General features: G+C 37.0%; 1 protein-coding gene across 2 annotated transcripts in view; it reads right to left on the bottom strand.

Moving 5' to 3' along the window:
• Positions 1 to 1,867: 1,867 nt before the first annotated feature.
• The window catches only part of fam171a1 (family with sequence similarity 171 member A1), a 34,574-nt gene continuing 20,798 nt past the window's right edge, over positions 1,868 to 15,643 (bottom strand). For both annotated transcript variants that reach the window (XM_079895893.1, XM_079895894.1), the window contains exons 3-8: positions 15,034 to 15,126; positions 12,422 to 12,580; positions 10,742 to 10,918; positions 6,157 to 6,273; positions 5,643 to 5,757; positions 1,868 to 5,438 (exon numbers count right to left, since the gene is read on the bottom strand). In XM_079895893.1, coding sequence (XP_079752019.1) covers positions 3,761 to 5,438; positions 5,643 to 5,757; positions 6,157 to 6,273; positions 10,742 to 10,918; positions 12,422 to 12,580; positions 15,034 to 15,126 — 2,339 coding nt within the window. In that variant the 3' untranslated portion in view covers positions 1,868 to 3,760. The remainder of the gene's footprint in view (positions 5,439 to 5,642; positions 5,758 to 6,156; positions 6,274 to 10,741; positions 10,919 to 12,421; positions 12,581 to 15,033; positions 15,127 to 15,643) is intronic.

A 15,643-nucleotide genomic window follows, 5' to 3' on the forward strand; every position in this document is an offset into this window, starting at 1 on the left:
CATTTTAAAATGCACGGTTTAGGGTCCATTAATTGTATATATATATATATTTTTTTTATCATATTCATTTCATTAATCATATGAATTATTAATGATTTTTTTATGAATACTGCTTGGACTAAAGGAAGTTAAAGAAGAACGTGACAAGTGAATAGTGCAATGCCTCTGAATTAAAACGTGAATGTCATCATTATTATTGCGAAATTGTATATTATATTATATTATAATATGATAGGCTGATAATATTGGTTATCCTAACCCAAAATCAGCTTTATGTGACAAAATGTAGGCTATAATATAAAAACAATTTGTTCACAATGGGACTTTTCTGCAAGTACTCCGTAAACCAACAGCTTGTAATTACAATACGATGGTGTAACTTGTTTAACAACTTAGAAGCTATAGCTCTTATATATATATATATATATATATATATATAAGGGCTGTCAAACGATTAATCGCATCCAAAATAAAAGTTTGTTTTTACATAATATATGTGTGTGTATGGTGTATAATTATTTTCTATATATAAATACACACACATGCATGTATATATTTAGGAAATATTTGCATGTATATACTGTGTATATATATTTATATTATATATAAATATTTTATATATAAATAACACATTTTTCTTAAATATATACATGCATGTGTGTGTATTTATATATAGAAAATAATTATACACCATACACACATATATTATGTAAAAACAAACTTTTATTTTGGATGCAATTAATCGTTTGACAGCCCTTATATATATATATATATATATATATTCACTCACTCACAGTACATGTCAAAAGTTTGGAAACTTCAAAATTATTTAATGTTTTTGAAAGAAATCTCTTATGCTCACCAATGCTGCATTTATTTAATAAAAAATACAGTAAAAACAGTAATACTGTGAAATATTATTACATTTTAAAATGTAATTGTGTAATATTTTAATAAATTAAATGTAATTTATTCCTGTGATGGAAAAGCTGAATTTTCAGCATTATTACTCCAGTCTTCAGTGTCACATGATCCTTCAGAAATCATTATATGATGAAGATTTGCTGCTCAAGAAACATTTCGTCTTATGATCATTGTTGAAAACGTTGCTGCTTAACATTTTTGTGATACCATACAAACATTTGTGGTAAGATAAAAACATTGAAGAAATGTATAATGTTGTGAGGGAAATGTATGTTACAAAAGATTTCCATTTAAATAGTGCTTTAATAAATTTAATTTATGCAAATAAATGCTGTTCACTGAACGTTCTATTCATGAAAGAATCCTGCAAAAAAGTATCACCATTTCTACAAAAAGCAGCAAATCAACCTATTAGAATTCTTTCTAAAGGATCATGTGACACTAAAGACTGGAGTAATGGCTGATGAAAGTTCAGCTTTGAAAAATTACATTTTTAAATATATTAACATAGAAAACAGTTGTTTTAAATTGTAATGTTTCACAATATTACTGTTTTTACTGTATTTTTGATTAAATAGCAGCTTTGGTGAGTGTAAGAAAAATTGTAATGTTTCCAAACTTTTGACCGGTACTGTGTGTGTGTGTGTGTGTGTGTGTGTGTGTATATATAAAGTCGTTTATATATATACCTTTAACATCATCCAGTGTAGTCAGTCTGGGATCTGTCACAGGTGTTGTTGTGCCACTTGATTCATCTTAATGTGACCTAGATGGTTCAAGCGTTTAATTGTATTCCATCAGAATTAGATAAAGTTGAAAAATAATGTTAAATTAGTGTTGATTTGTTTTTTTGGCTTTATTGGGATAATATGCCTGAATTATAATACAAGCAACCAGTCCAGACATTCAAAGAAGATTGCTGAAGAGCTGAGTGACACAAGGATTCTTACCAAGTGTTACCCTGGCAACATATCAGACCTTCAACAGCTTTCAAATAATGATACATTGCTTTCAGTCCACCATCAGTACATACACACACCGCATAGTATGTCTACAACACACAGAAATAGAGCAACACACTCATATGAGCATAATCAACTGGGTGAATGAATATGTACATACATACAAGGCAAGAAAAAAAGGAGAGAGCAGATTCATAAAATGCACTGAACACAGTGGGATCCAACAGTCCAAGACTACTAGTGAAAATGATTAAACTATATATATTTTTTTAAATTAAACATTTTGGTATTGTAAAAATGTATGGTTTTTTTTCATGACAAATACTGTAAGTATTACAATGTAAGTAAGCAAGTAAAGTTGCTTTGAAAAAAATATTTGCATCAAGTTGTAAAAATGCATTTGCATATTTGATTAGTGACCTATATCTAATTTTAAATATGTCAACTACTTATTGTTTTAATTTTGTCAAAATCTTCAGTGTGGTTTCAGACTTTTGGACCCCACTGTACATCCAGATACAACATTAAAACACTTAACACACATATTGAGAACAAAGGACGGTCAATATATTGTGAAAAACATCAAATTATATATATGACACAAACTGATAATGGTTGAGAGGAAAAGGAAATCTAATGATGGATATAAATGATAACTAAAAAGGCACTTAAGAGAAAACTGACAGTTTGGGAAATAAAAGCTGGTGGCTGTTTATGCGAGTGAGTGAGTTTGAATCCAGCACTCGTCTGAATGTGCCGTGCACTTCACTCACACACTAAGGCATGTCCAATTATAACAAAACAACATACATTGGAATTAAAATACAGTGGTTAAAATAAAAAAGAGGAATCTAAAGCTACACGATCCTTCAGTTTAAAGCAATGCATAGTGTTCTTTAACAGGTGGGTCTGCTTCTCTGAAGTCCACTAGCAATGTTGGCAAAAGTTCTACTGTAATCCTAAAGTCGAAAGAAACACACATTTGAAAATCTGTGCTCAACACCAAAGCCAAAATGACTGATTAACAGGAACAAATGGTGCATTATGTAAACTTATTTGGTTTCACAAAGCTTCAGCTGTATTCTACTCATGAATGCATGATACCAATAAAAATAGAAATGGGTGAGATTTAGATTGTAGATCCCATTATAGTGGTTTTATGTGTTTTAACCCATTAAAATGTGGAAGACATTCCACCGGTAATCCCATAAAATGTTCAAAAATAAGTGCTGGGAAACACTTAGTGGTATAGTTGCAGTGTACACATGTTGCCACTAGATGTCATATTGCTCAAAAACAGCAGCATCTCATAAAGCTTAAACAACATTTAACCCATCAATACAATGGCTTGCAATATTTTTTGCTGAAAGTGTATGTCTGGAAAGCCATAGCATTTGTGCATTAGATTGGTGGTATTTAATGGTGTTTCTGCTTGGGAACTTCAGTTTGTTCTTCCTCATTCAGTCATGAGGCAGAGCAGCTCCAATAATTATTTGTGCTATGGCTTTTTGGCTTTCATTGCCACAGGCAAATAGCCACGCACAGACCTGCACTCATAAGGCAACTCCATTCAACAGTCCAGCAAGGGACCACAGGGGAAGCACTTAAAGGGACAGTTCACCAAAAAAAGAAGAAAAAAAGAAACTTCTGTCATTTACTCAGCCTCAACATTTTTAACATATATAACTTTTTATGTTCCGCAGGAGATAGTACACTATTTTGAATAATGTTTCAACTGTTTTCACTGACTTTCACTGTAAAGACGAACAGACAGTTTTTTTGTGAAGAAAAAGTCATACGGGTTTGGAACGACATGAGTGTGAGTAAATGATGCATTTCCCTTTTTTGGGTGAACTATCCCTTTAAAAAACGTGTCATTTTAGGTTTAAGGCTAGTAGTGGTCGCTCCTCTCTTTTTTGCCACGGACTTTTCTTGTTCTCGTCTTCACCGCCTTCGTCAGGCACCATCAGGTTGTCTGGCCGGCTGCTGCTCATGTGCATTTGAGTCTCCTCAGTCCTAAAAACCTCGCTATCTGTCCCCGTCTCCTCTGCTGTCTCAACCACAGGATCAGGGAAAGGAGGAGGTGAAGGAAGCTCAGGTGGAGGTGTCGGGGGTGACAAAGTCCCTTCGTCTTCCTCCTCCCTCTCTTTTTCCTGCAATAAACCCCCTAGAGAGTGTTCTTCTGGGCTGCAGACTGGAGTGGGGCTTCCGCTGCTCTCTGCATTAGCATTTGAATCCTCTACAAATACAAGTGGCGTATATTCAACAGGCACCGTGGGCTGAGGCACAGCTTTAGTTTTAACCCTGACTTTATCACGAATACGCCGCCCTGGTGTGACATCGCTCATATCAACCCCAGAGTCCAGACTGGCGTCATTGCTTCCGACACAACTGCTGTTGCATCCCGCCCTCTGCAAGTCGATGTAGGAATGGCGGATGTGCGCGTTGGAGCGGCCGTCCAGTGACACGAACCAAGCTCTGGGGTGTGGGAGTGGCTTTCCTCCCCTGAGCGCCATCAAAGTCTTTTCAGCCAGAAGCTGATCTTCTCCGTTCATCTGCACTACATCCAAGCCCGCTTGACTGAGAGAGTTGGGGATGGAGAGATCGCCGGGAACAGCAGCCGTCTGCAGTGTCCACTCCTCCGCTCCTCCGCCTCGGTTGTCCCCTTTCCCTTGTGGCCCTCCTTCTTGCTCTCCTTTGCCCCATGTGTGCGGGACTTGGCCCTGGGGCTGATGACTCGCGCTGAGCTCCGCCTGAATGCTTTCCAATTCACTCTGCTCGTCCGACTGCAAAAGCAGCGCCTGGCCCGACAGAGGGTGCGTCCCTGGAAGTCGCATGTAGTGGGCGGGAATAACGAGAGTGGGCCGAGCCTTGCGATACATCTCTTCCCCTTGGTTGACTTGCAATTCGGAGGTGCAGCAGAGCAGGCCTCCATGTCGGGGAAGCGGGCTGGGACGCTCCAGATGGTCTACGGAGCGGGAAAGCATATAGTCTGCCGCCCGCCGCTCGATTCCTTGTTCCCGCTCTGGGGATCCGGCGGGACTTGTGGCTATGGCTGAAACAGGAGAGAGACGGGGATCTCGCAGGCTTGATTTACTCTCTGAAGAGAGACGTCCCGCAGAGGCGGTGTGATGCAACGGATGGGGGGATGAAGACGAGACGGACATGTGGAGGGGATGGACAGATGAAGTCGTGATGGATGTATAGCTTCGCCGATACTCCCCGCGTCCCGCCGAGGAATCGTAACCCTCGGAGGGATTGTTTGAACAAGCTGATTTGAGGGGAAATATCTCCACTGAGTGTTTGTAGTGGTTAGATCCCCGGCTACGGAGCTCGCCATGCGAAGCTGCAAGCTCATTGGTGGAGGAGTCGTAGGGGGTGGGTTTAAGCATAGGCGTGTGCATGTCCGGCTCCGCCCCACTGTGGTCTAGGTGAGTCTCACTGATGAGGTTCAGGTGGGACATGGAAGTAGCCTGGTCTCGTTTAGAGCCATCCAAAGCTGAGGATAGAGTAAACTTCCTGTGGGCAGGCCGTAAGCGCGTACACTTCCTCCTGAAAGTACAGAAACTTGTTGAACTATCATAAATACTAAGGGAAGATCTTAATTTTCCTCTTGACTACTGAGGTCACTAAACATCAACACACTTATTAAACAAATCACACTCATTGTACACTCATACATTGTAAACAATCTTGACTTTTCATCTAAACATCAAAATTTTGAGATTTGTTCTATGTCAAATGTCAAAGACACACCTGCAATAGTAGAGGAGCAAGCATAACAGGAAGAGCAGTATCAGAGCCATGCCTCCTAATATGGCCAGCAGGAAGACTGTGTGATAAGTACTAATGTCCTTTGCCACCACTGGACCTACAACAGAACATACATGGTGTTCAGCATAGAGGAATCCATCCATCCATCCATCCTACTCACATTTTCACTGTTGTCCACTTTACTGTATACTATCCATCAATAACACTTTTCAACAGTAGAGATTTCCTATAACCATTATTTTCATGCTGAATGTTCACTAAACTGACCCCCTCCCCCCACCCCCTCGTAATGACATTATTCTCTCAGCTGGTGGATATGAATAGCACAGTGAATGTGCAAACAACTACAGAAGTCAATAACTCTGTCTGGCACAAAGCACTTGTGTGTCTGCCCGTCAGGCTGCTCTCTGCATTAATGGCCATTCAAAAGGGTCAAAGAATGCAGAGTCAACTAAACAAAGATGAGAAATCTGGAAAAATGGCCAGGAATTGATACCTGTGTTTATGGGAGACATGGCTGCGACCCAATAGCCAAGCTGAGAAGCAAAATATGTGAGAGTTAACTGATTCCCCTCTCTCTGGATATATCCCTGACTGCTCTTCAACCAGGCCCCTGCACAGACACACAAAACACACATATATATAAAAATATAAGATATATTTTATCTTTTGATTATATAAAAAATAAAACAAAATATAATGAAATAAAATGTAATGAAATTATATAATATTTACATTAGATTTTGTTAACCTGTAAATGTAGAGTGTGGCTTTTTTATTAAGTTTACATTATGGCTGTTATCACAAAAAAAAATACAATCATTTAATCAAATCACAAAGAAAATATAACGCTCCATCTTGAGGAAGTCTGCGGTTAGCAGGTGATTTGAGCTGAGTGTTGAGACCAGGCACTGCAGTGCAGATAACACTCAAAACACACACTGTACTGTCATCCTATCAGGTTTCACTACTGATCACATACAGTGCATTCATTATACTCTATACTCTGTCTGGATACTTTGCCAACGGTTTACGGGGTCAGACGGGGATTAAAGCCATGCCAAAGCAGAACCGCACGAACCACAGTAAGTGCCTCTTTTAGGATCTGAATCTGGGTTGTCGTGCATTCCCAATAAAGGTGAACATTTCGAACAGGATTCATGATACAAATTCAAGTATTTCCATTAAGAGTATAAACTAAATTCACACTCTGAAATGAATGTGCGTGTTGAACTTAAGTTGAAATATTAAAGGGTACACATTAGAGCATATGTGTCAAACTCCACTCCTGGAGGGCCACTGTCCTGCAGAGCTTAGCTCCAAAAGTTTCTAATAATCCCGAGTTTGATGACCCTGAATCGGAGGATGGGGTGATTTGCTTAATGGCCACTTGGTGGCAGTGTTTGTTGATGGAATGATTATGGAGGACCGAAAAATGAAGAAGGGAAGAGTGGGTAAAAAAAACTCAAAAACACTAATTTAGGTACAGAGGAACAAAATTATGTTTGTCTGGTGTAGACAACCATAATGAGAGGGAATACATATTTTGTGGTTGTAAGGTTATAAGAAGTGTCATTCTCCATGAGCACCATATTGAATTGATCTGTGCTATATAAGCTATCACACACACACTACACTGGTGACTATACAGGTCACATAAACACAGCGTATGGAGTGAAATGCTGATGTGCACACAGAGAAGAGGGAGGCTGGAGAATGATTCAGCATTGTTTACACAATCAATTACCTTCATCCACACGTGACTGCACAGGAATATCGCTGAACATCTTCCCACACTCACAACACAGTCACATGCAGACCTCTGCAATATATCAATCTGCCAAGCAAAGAAAGCTTTGTTTGAACTGCCTTGTGCTAGGCATTATGTACGTAACGACACATTACGTGTCTTTGCCATTTGCTATTTCACAATGTATTTAGACTAATGCATCGGCTTTGATCCAGTATCCATTGAGTTAACCGCAACACAAGAAACATCATGAAGATCACTATAGTGTTTATTATTCAAAAGTTTGGGGTCAGTTTTTTTAGGCTTTTGAATGGAGTCTCTTATGCTCACCAAGGTCAAATTAAAGGGGTGTCAGAAAGTGAGGACCGGGACTATATTTGTACACATATTCAACACACAATCATGAACCATGTGACTTTGTTTACTACGCTGCAGAGACCATTTTTCATTGCAGTGCTCCTATTAGAAAACACTGGGAGGAATAGTGTAATTTACGTGTGATGCCAGGGGCTTTTCAGTCTAGTCTTTATCCCCGTCTCCCAGTGCACTTCAGACAACAAAGTAGCTTACATCTCTGTGCCCTAAGAAAGGAAATCAAGTTAGCGCCAGCTGCTGTTTTCCACCTTGTTCTCTGCTCTGTTTATGAGCAGCTGCTAGGAGACAACAGTGATAACAGAGCAGCCCAGAGACGGGGCCTGAACTTATGAATTCAGAAAGGATTCTCCCTCAGTACTTCCCACAATGTCCTTCTTTCTGTGTTTCTCTTGTTCTTCTGCATGATCTGATTTAGTTTCAGACATATATTCCCTTACTCCATGCTCATTACCCCTATTTTTACATTTAGAAATCCTTTGCTGTCATTTAATGCTAGCTTAAAGTTAATCTTTAAGAACAATAATCATTTAATACACCGTTAAATGTTATCTTTAGTTAATCTCAAAATCAATATCCATGTTTCATCCTGTATAATAAATTCACTTAGACTTTTAAAAGTAAAATTTATTAACTCTTAAAAGCATAGCTCTGGTCTTTATTGACGTAATTCACTACCCTACCCCTCATTGATTTTTTAAAAGTTAGACATCAACCTTCTTAGTAGTCCTTAATCTATTCATTAAAAACAATATAACAAAAAAAATATATAAAAGAATGTCTTATGCTCACCAGCCAAAACAACAGAGTGTTTCACATCACAAGAGCTCAGTGTCATTTACGGTAATGATCTTTCACCACTATATCCTCTAATATTTTTATCTAGAGCCAAACTCGCTTCGATCATGCCATTTCTGTTTCGGGCCCATTGCTTCTCTTCCCCGCTAAAGAGCCACATTAAGAGCTGCAGATGACGTGGTTATTTTAACAAAATAAAAAATGCAGAAAACAATACTGCAGCAAAAACAATTATTTGTATCTGTCATATATGACTCCAACCCTTTTGGAGTTTTTTGACAAGACATTTACGTCTATATTTAGCATTATTCATCAGCATATTGAGAGCATTTCATAATAAACAATGTTATAAATGGTCAAATTATTTGTAGATGCAAGGAAAGACTTTCATGATGAGGGCATTTTTATAATTATGTACATTGTTTGTTTGTTTTTAGTAAGTATTTTAGGTCAAATATAAAAATAACAGACTTCAAGAGGAAAACCCTGAACTCCCATACAGTATATTTTCAGTATATGTATGCCTTCTGCCATACATGGGTATCTAAGTGTAAAAATAACAGCCTGATTAAACATCCGATCTTAACTATTAATATCCATACCCAATTGAGCTCAACTGATGATTGTGATTTTTTCTTTTCCCGAAACATTCTCAGATGCCACTATTTGGCTCTGAGGGCCCAACATACTCACATTTGATGACTATTTTGGCTGTTTAGGATTTTTCTTTTCATTTATAAAGAAATACCACTACTCAGATCGAAATAGTATTTTCCAGACCTCCTCTGGGAAGGAAATACAGAGACTTACAGTGTTTGTTATAACTGGCTGCCACAATAAATTCCAAGCAACTTAGAGTCCCCCTGTAGTCAATAATTATGAATGAAAATATGAATGAAAAAAAAATTCTTCATGCCTTAAAATAGCTTGAATGTAACTCTACACCCTTGCTTCATTTTAGTATACGCGGATTCATGAATATGCAAATGAGCCCCGCCTCCACTCACTCATACAAGTTCGTCTACAAGTCGATGTATCAGAATGGTAATGCGTTTTATGTATTGCTCTTTACAATGTTGGACACATAACAGTAATTAATATGATTAGCATTTGGCTTGACTACATTATCAAACAGATAATAATGTGTTGCTAACGTTACACAAACCATATTCCCTTCCCCTGCTGCCTTCTAACAATCAGCATCCTTAGAAACACTTTGAAAACAGAAACACCAGTGATTTCAAACCGTGTTTTTGACAGTCTTTTTTTCACTGCAGTTTTAAGGAGAAAATACTCAGCAATGGTGTTGACTTATGAATTTGCACATGGTTAGTCTTAAAGCATATTAAAAAAACACCACATAGACATATAAACAACATTAAAAACTTGATTTTCACCACAGGGGGGCTTTAAGAAACTCCATAGATGCTATTTATTGTACATTTTAAAGCAATACATTTATGATACATTACAATACATACAAATTTCAAAGCATGTTGGCACAAGATCCTGTGAATTACACCTCAGGCTGTGGTAAGAAATAAAAGCCACAGAGTGAAAACCCTTGTGACTTGGATTATTCTGTCTGTGTATTATTTGATTATGAGATTTGCCTACTGAAATCTGTATAATCATCACAGCAAAAAACAGCAACTTTAACAGGCTATTGGGAAGTCTTTTCACTTACCCAAATATTTTCATAGCGACCCTATTGTAAATGTGAAGGGAAAAAAAATGTACTCCCATTTAAATTACTAATTGTGCATATTTTTTGTTTTAAAAATCTGGTCATGAAAAAAAAAATGTGTGCAAGAGTTGGAAATGTGAAACTAGGAAATGGGTCCATTCAGCTCTTGACCCGAGGAACACCTTTCCATCAAAATTCCTTAAGAAAGACTCAAAAACAGTCCGACCCAGCTCAGGTTTTAACACTTCCCTTGGATTTACTCGCCTCAGAAACCAGGAAAACAGGAAATCTGGAGGCTTTGAAGAGATCACAACCTCACATACAAACATACAGTAAACCCGCCTCAGGCAGGAAACACCTTCAGCAAATTTGGTGTAAGAATTCATTGCATAAACCTTTAGTTGTGATATGTTAGTAACAGTTAATGTGATTTACAGGGATCTACTCTAAGATGAATGTGTGTAATAAACTCACCCAGTTTAGGGTCAAACCTCCAGGCAGGGATGTGATCATTCTCTTTCAATCCACTGTTTGCAGGAAGAGGGATGCTTACACTGATTGGCTCATTGATGCGAAGCTCCGCCCCATCGCTGCCCAAAAGATGGACACTGATAGCAGCTATAGGAGTCAACTCGAACTTTCGATCACTGACTGTCAGAGAAAGAAAAGTAAACTGAGCATGAACAACGGTGATATAAAAAAAAAAGATGTGAAAAAAAGACAGAGATAAAGAATAAATTGTAGACAATTGTTCAAAGATTTGTGGTCGATAAATTGTCACAATTTAAAACAATTTTCTTTTTTAATATATTTTAAAATGTAATTTATTCCTGTGATGCAAAGCTGTATTTTTTAGCTGCCATCAGTTCAGCCTTCAGTGTTACATGATCTTTCAGAAATCATTCTAATATGCAAATTTTCTGCAAAAGAAACGTTTCCTATTATGATCAGATTTGAATAGAAATCAAATGAATAGAACGTTTAAAAGAACAGTTTATTTAAAATAGAATTACTTTGTAACAATATAAATGTCTTTATTGTCTCTTTTGAGCAATATAGTGCAGCCTTATGAAAGTATTAATTTGGCTTATGTATTTCATGGTAATGTTAAGACATTTCAGTGTCTGATTTTAAGGACTTCTGTACGAGAAACCATTTTGATACTTTGTTGGATCCTTTAATATTTCTTGATGACCTATATTATATATTAATAACGAGAGTCATCTAAAACGGTATCAGACAGACATAAGCCTTCCATTATTATTACACCCACAGCAAAAAATAAGTTTCATTAAGCATATATCATCATTATGGATGGTGAAACTTGTACTGTAATGGCTTAAAATGTATTATTCAGTGTTGGAGAGCTTTCTATTAAAAAGCTGTTATTCTGAAACAGTACTGATTCAATTCAAAATAGTTAAAATAACTTTTCAAGATTACAATACAATACAATTTTTCTCTTGACAACACTTTCTAATGCAAATTAAATATTGGCCTCAAACTCACAATCACTTAATAAACATCTGATTTGAGTAAAAATATATAATCTGTGCATTTGGCTTTGCATTGTATATGCATATCTGATATCTCAAATGATGAGTTTGTGTAAGAAAAATATTAAGTATTATAAAGTAAAATAACTAGCTTCCGGCAAAACAAACATACAGATTCCACTTAAGTCTAAAGTGTAACTTGTGCGAGTAATACAACGTACTGCTGATATTTACGCTACGCCATGATGTGCTACGCTACTTACGATGTCATAAGTTGCGCATTAGGGGCAAGTAGACTGCGTATGGCCGTTTGGCCGGAAGCTAGAATTTTAGTTTGTAGTTTGTTAAATATTAATATTTTTCTTACACAAACTCATCGCTTCGCTTCGCTTCAGAAGGCCTTTATTAACTGAAAAAAGAAAGTCATATACACTTAGGATGGCTTGAGGGTGAGTAAATCATGGGGTCATTTTCATTTTAAAGTGAACTAATCGTTTAATAAAGCTGCCACTGTCTATTTATGTTGTTAGTATGGAAATGTATTTCTTTTTTACTGACATTTAGCAATATTTTAATCAATAGCATGTCATGACATTTTTAACTGCTGTTGAAATCTGGTGTCATGTCAACCGTAGTCCTCCGCTCTCTCGTGTGTTACCTGTGTAGTTGGGATGAAGCCCCTCCAGGTAGGGGAAGTACTGAGTGTCTTGTGTTGAACTGCTCACAGTGAGGAAGGCGGTTAGGTTGGTGTAGGTTACATTAGGAGGAAGACTCAATGCTCTTCTCTGGAACTGCACTGAAGGCTGCAGCTTTGAACCTACAGATGCAAAGACACACACACACACACACACACACACACCAAAAAAAGATGGCAGAAATGAGCATACATTAGGTTAATGATCGAACACCCCTGACATTATCTAAATGAAGTGGATCAGTAGCTGATGGAGTGCTGGTACTGCAACGCATGTCTCTTGAGAGTGATGTCATTGTGTTTCCATTTTGGCAAATCTTACATACCATAGACATGAGATTAAGCTATAGACCAAATGGACCATAGAACCCAACTACACAAACACAACTCCCAAAATGACACCCTCAGTACTAGGGGTGTGCAATTAATACCGTTCAAAGGTTTAGGGTGCCAAGATTTTTTAAATGTTTTTAAGAGAAGTCTCTTATACACAATAGTAGAGTAAAAAATATATATTTTGAAATAAGACTGCAATTTAAGGTAACTGTTTTATTCTATTCTATTTTAATATATTTGAACATTTCATTCATTCATTTGAATTTTCAGCAGCCATTACCCCAGTCTTCAGCATCACATGATCCTTCAGAAATCATTCTAATATGATGATTTGGGTCTCAGGAAACATTTCTTATTCTTGTTACAATTTTTGAAAACAGTTGTGCAGCTTATTATTTTTGTGAAAACCACAATACATAAGACTCTTTAATTAATAGAAAGTTATAGAAAGAACAGCATTTATTTGAAATAGAAATCTTTTGTTATAATATGTTTGTCTTTACAGTCACTATTAATTAATTTAATGAATCCTTCCTGAATAAAAGTAGCAATTTTTTAAAAGAAACAAAAAAAAACGTTCAATTATCAATCAATCTTTACAAACAATTCAATATTGGTGTTAAATGTAATCTTCTAAAAGTCAAGTGCTTGGCTCTCAATTAGCCTTTTCATTATTTCTTTGCTACACATCAGAAGAGCTGATTTCATGCACATCACTCACACACACACACACGCAGTGAAATAAGAAAGGTGTTTTGTCTGAAAACGCTGCGGTGTTTGAGATAATCTCTAAGTAGAGGATTGTAATAGCAGATCTGTGGCGCGAGTGTGTGTGAGAAAAGCCTTTGTTTCAGCAGTGAGTCTGAGGCTCTGTATGTCTGTCAGTGTCCTCTGCTTTTGTTATGAGCGTGTGGTGATTGAGTGTTTTAAGGGGACTGGATTGGGGCTATGCTCTGAATGAGAGTGCAGCATTAGTACTCCCCTGAGACTAATAAACATGTCTCACTCCCAAAGTATCACACACCGAGGGACAGGTTACCAAAAGAAAAGAGGTTGCTAGGGGGAAGAGTAAAGGAAAACAGTGTAAGCTAGAGGGGAAACAGGGACATGTGGATAACAGGGAGACAAAAAAGGAGGAATGTGAAAGATTGGTTTAAAAAGTGAATTCCTCTCATTCTTGCTTTGTGTGTGTGTATACAGCCTCTGATTTAAATGTGGCTTCACACTCACTCAGAAAGCTTTAATTAGCATGAAGCCCTATGAGCCACGTGGACAACAGTACAGAATGATTCTCAATATACTTGCCACATGACACAATTACCGAGACAATTCAATGTTACAATTTATTTTCTTCAGTATTTTGTCTTGCATTCTAGAAAAAAATGTCTAAATATCCTTAAAACATACATTTACTTAAGAAGCAAATCAGCATGGGATATGAAGACCTTCCAGAGAATGTACACTACCATTAAAAAGTTCTTGAAGAATTGCTCACCAAGGCTGCATTTATTTGATTTGATTGAAAATATTACAATGAAATATTATTACAATGAAAAAAAACCCTTTTTTCTATTTTAATACATTTAAAATGCAATTTATTCCTGTGATATTCCTGATTTAGTGCTAATTGTTTTTTTTTTGTATTATTATCTATGTATTATTATCAACAAAAAAAAAAAAAAACTTGTGCCGCTTAATATTTCTGTGGAAACCATGATACATTTTTTTCAGGATTCTTTGATGAGAAAGTTTAAAAGAACAGCATTTTTTAGCTTTTATTTTCTAACAATGTAAAAGGCTTTACCATCACATTAGGGATCTGTCGGGCCATTTTAATGACCGACTCCAAATACACACTCAGTCTCTCCTTCACATTAGAGGTAGTTCATTAACACACTGTTTTCAATCCCTAGTGAATCAGTGTGTGCATGCATGTTGTCATGTGTGAACAACAAAAATGCATCACCATTAAAGGTTCAAATCTTTGTCCTTGCTGGGCTAATTTATATGATATCTTCACACTGTTCTAGTATACAATCTAGTTTAAAAACAGTCACTGCTGCATTTTTACACACAAGATTTCTCACAGCGTCTGTTCTATACCGTAAATAAATGGACATTTGACACTGAAGGAGCAAGATGAAAATTGTGCAACTTGTAACAATTAACAAAAACCATAACTGAGTTGAAAATGTCTTACTGATGTAGCTACAACGTCATTAAACACAAGTGACTGTTACCTTGATATCCAGAGACAATCTGCACCACGTCATCATACACCATCAGAGTAGCAGCTCTCTCAGGAAGCAGGTCCAGACTGAGAGATGAGAAGACTTGAAAACAAAAAAAGTCATAATTAGGAAGATGAATCACAATTAGGCCTGCAAGCTCAGAGTCATGTCCACAACATCTCAATATCTCTCCTCTGAAGGTCTTTCACTTGTTATTATTGATCTGCACAGGGAGAAAGAGAGTATGACCTCCTGCTCCACAAAATGTTGCTAAACAAACTTAGCGCCCTGAAACATCAGCACGATTGAGCTGTGCTTAGGCATGTAGGCGTATTTTCTTTTGTCTGCTGCTAGTTAGTAGGTTAATCTCATTAGCTGTAATCTAACATTCTATTTATTTCTTACAGCTTTCTGCATTCCTGCTCCACTCTAGTTTTCATTTCCTGTTCAAGATCCTTTATAGAGTGACCCACACCACAGAATGTGTCAGTCACCAAGAGTTACAGTCGAGTTAATCCATCCCATTAACACAATCTTCAAAGAAAAGAAATATGGCTTTGTTCAGACACGGTGAAAAAGAAAAAGTTTAGTTTGGTAGTTTAGTTTAGTTTGCTTGGTT

Source organism: Squalius cephalus (assembly GCF_949319135.1).
Source record: "Squalius cephalus genome assembly, chromosome: 15".
In the NCBI taxonomy this organism is placed as follows: Eukaryota; Metazoa; Chordata; class Actinopteri; order Cypriniformes; family Leuciscidae; genus Squalius; species Squalius cephalus.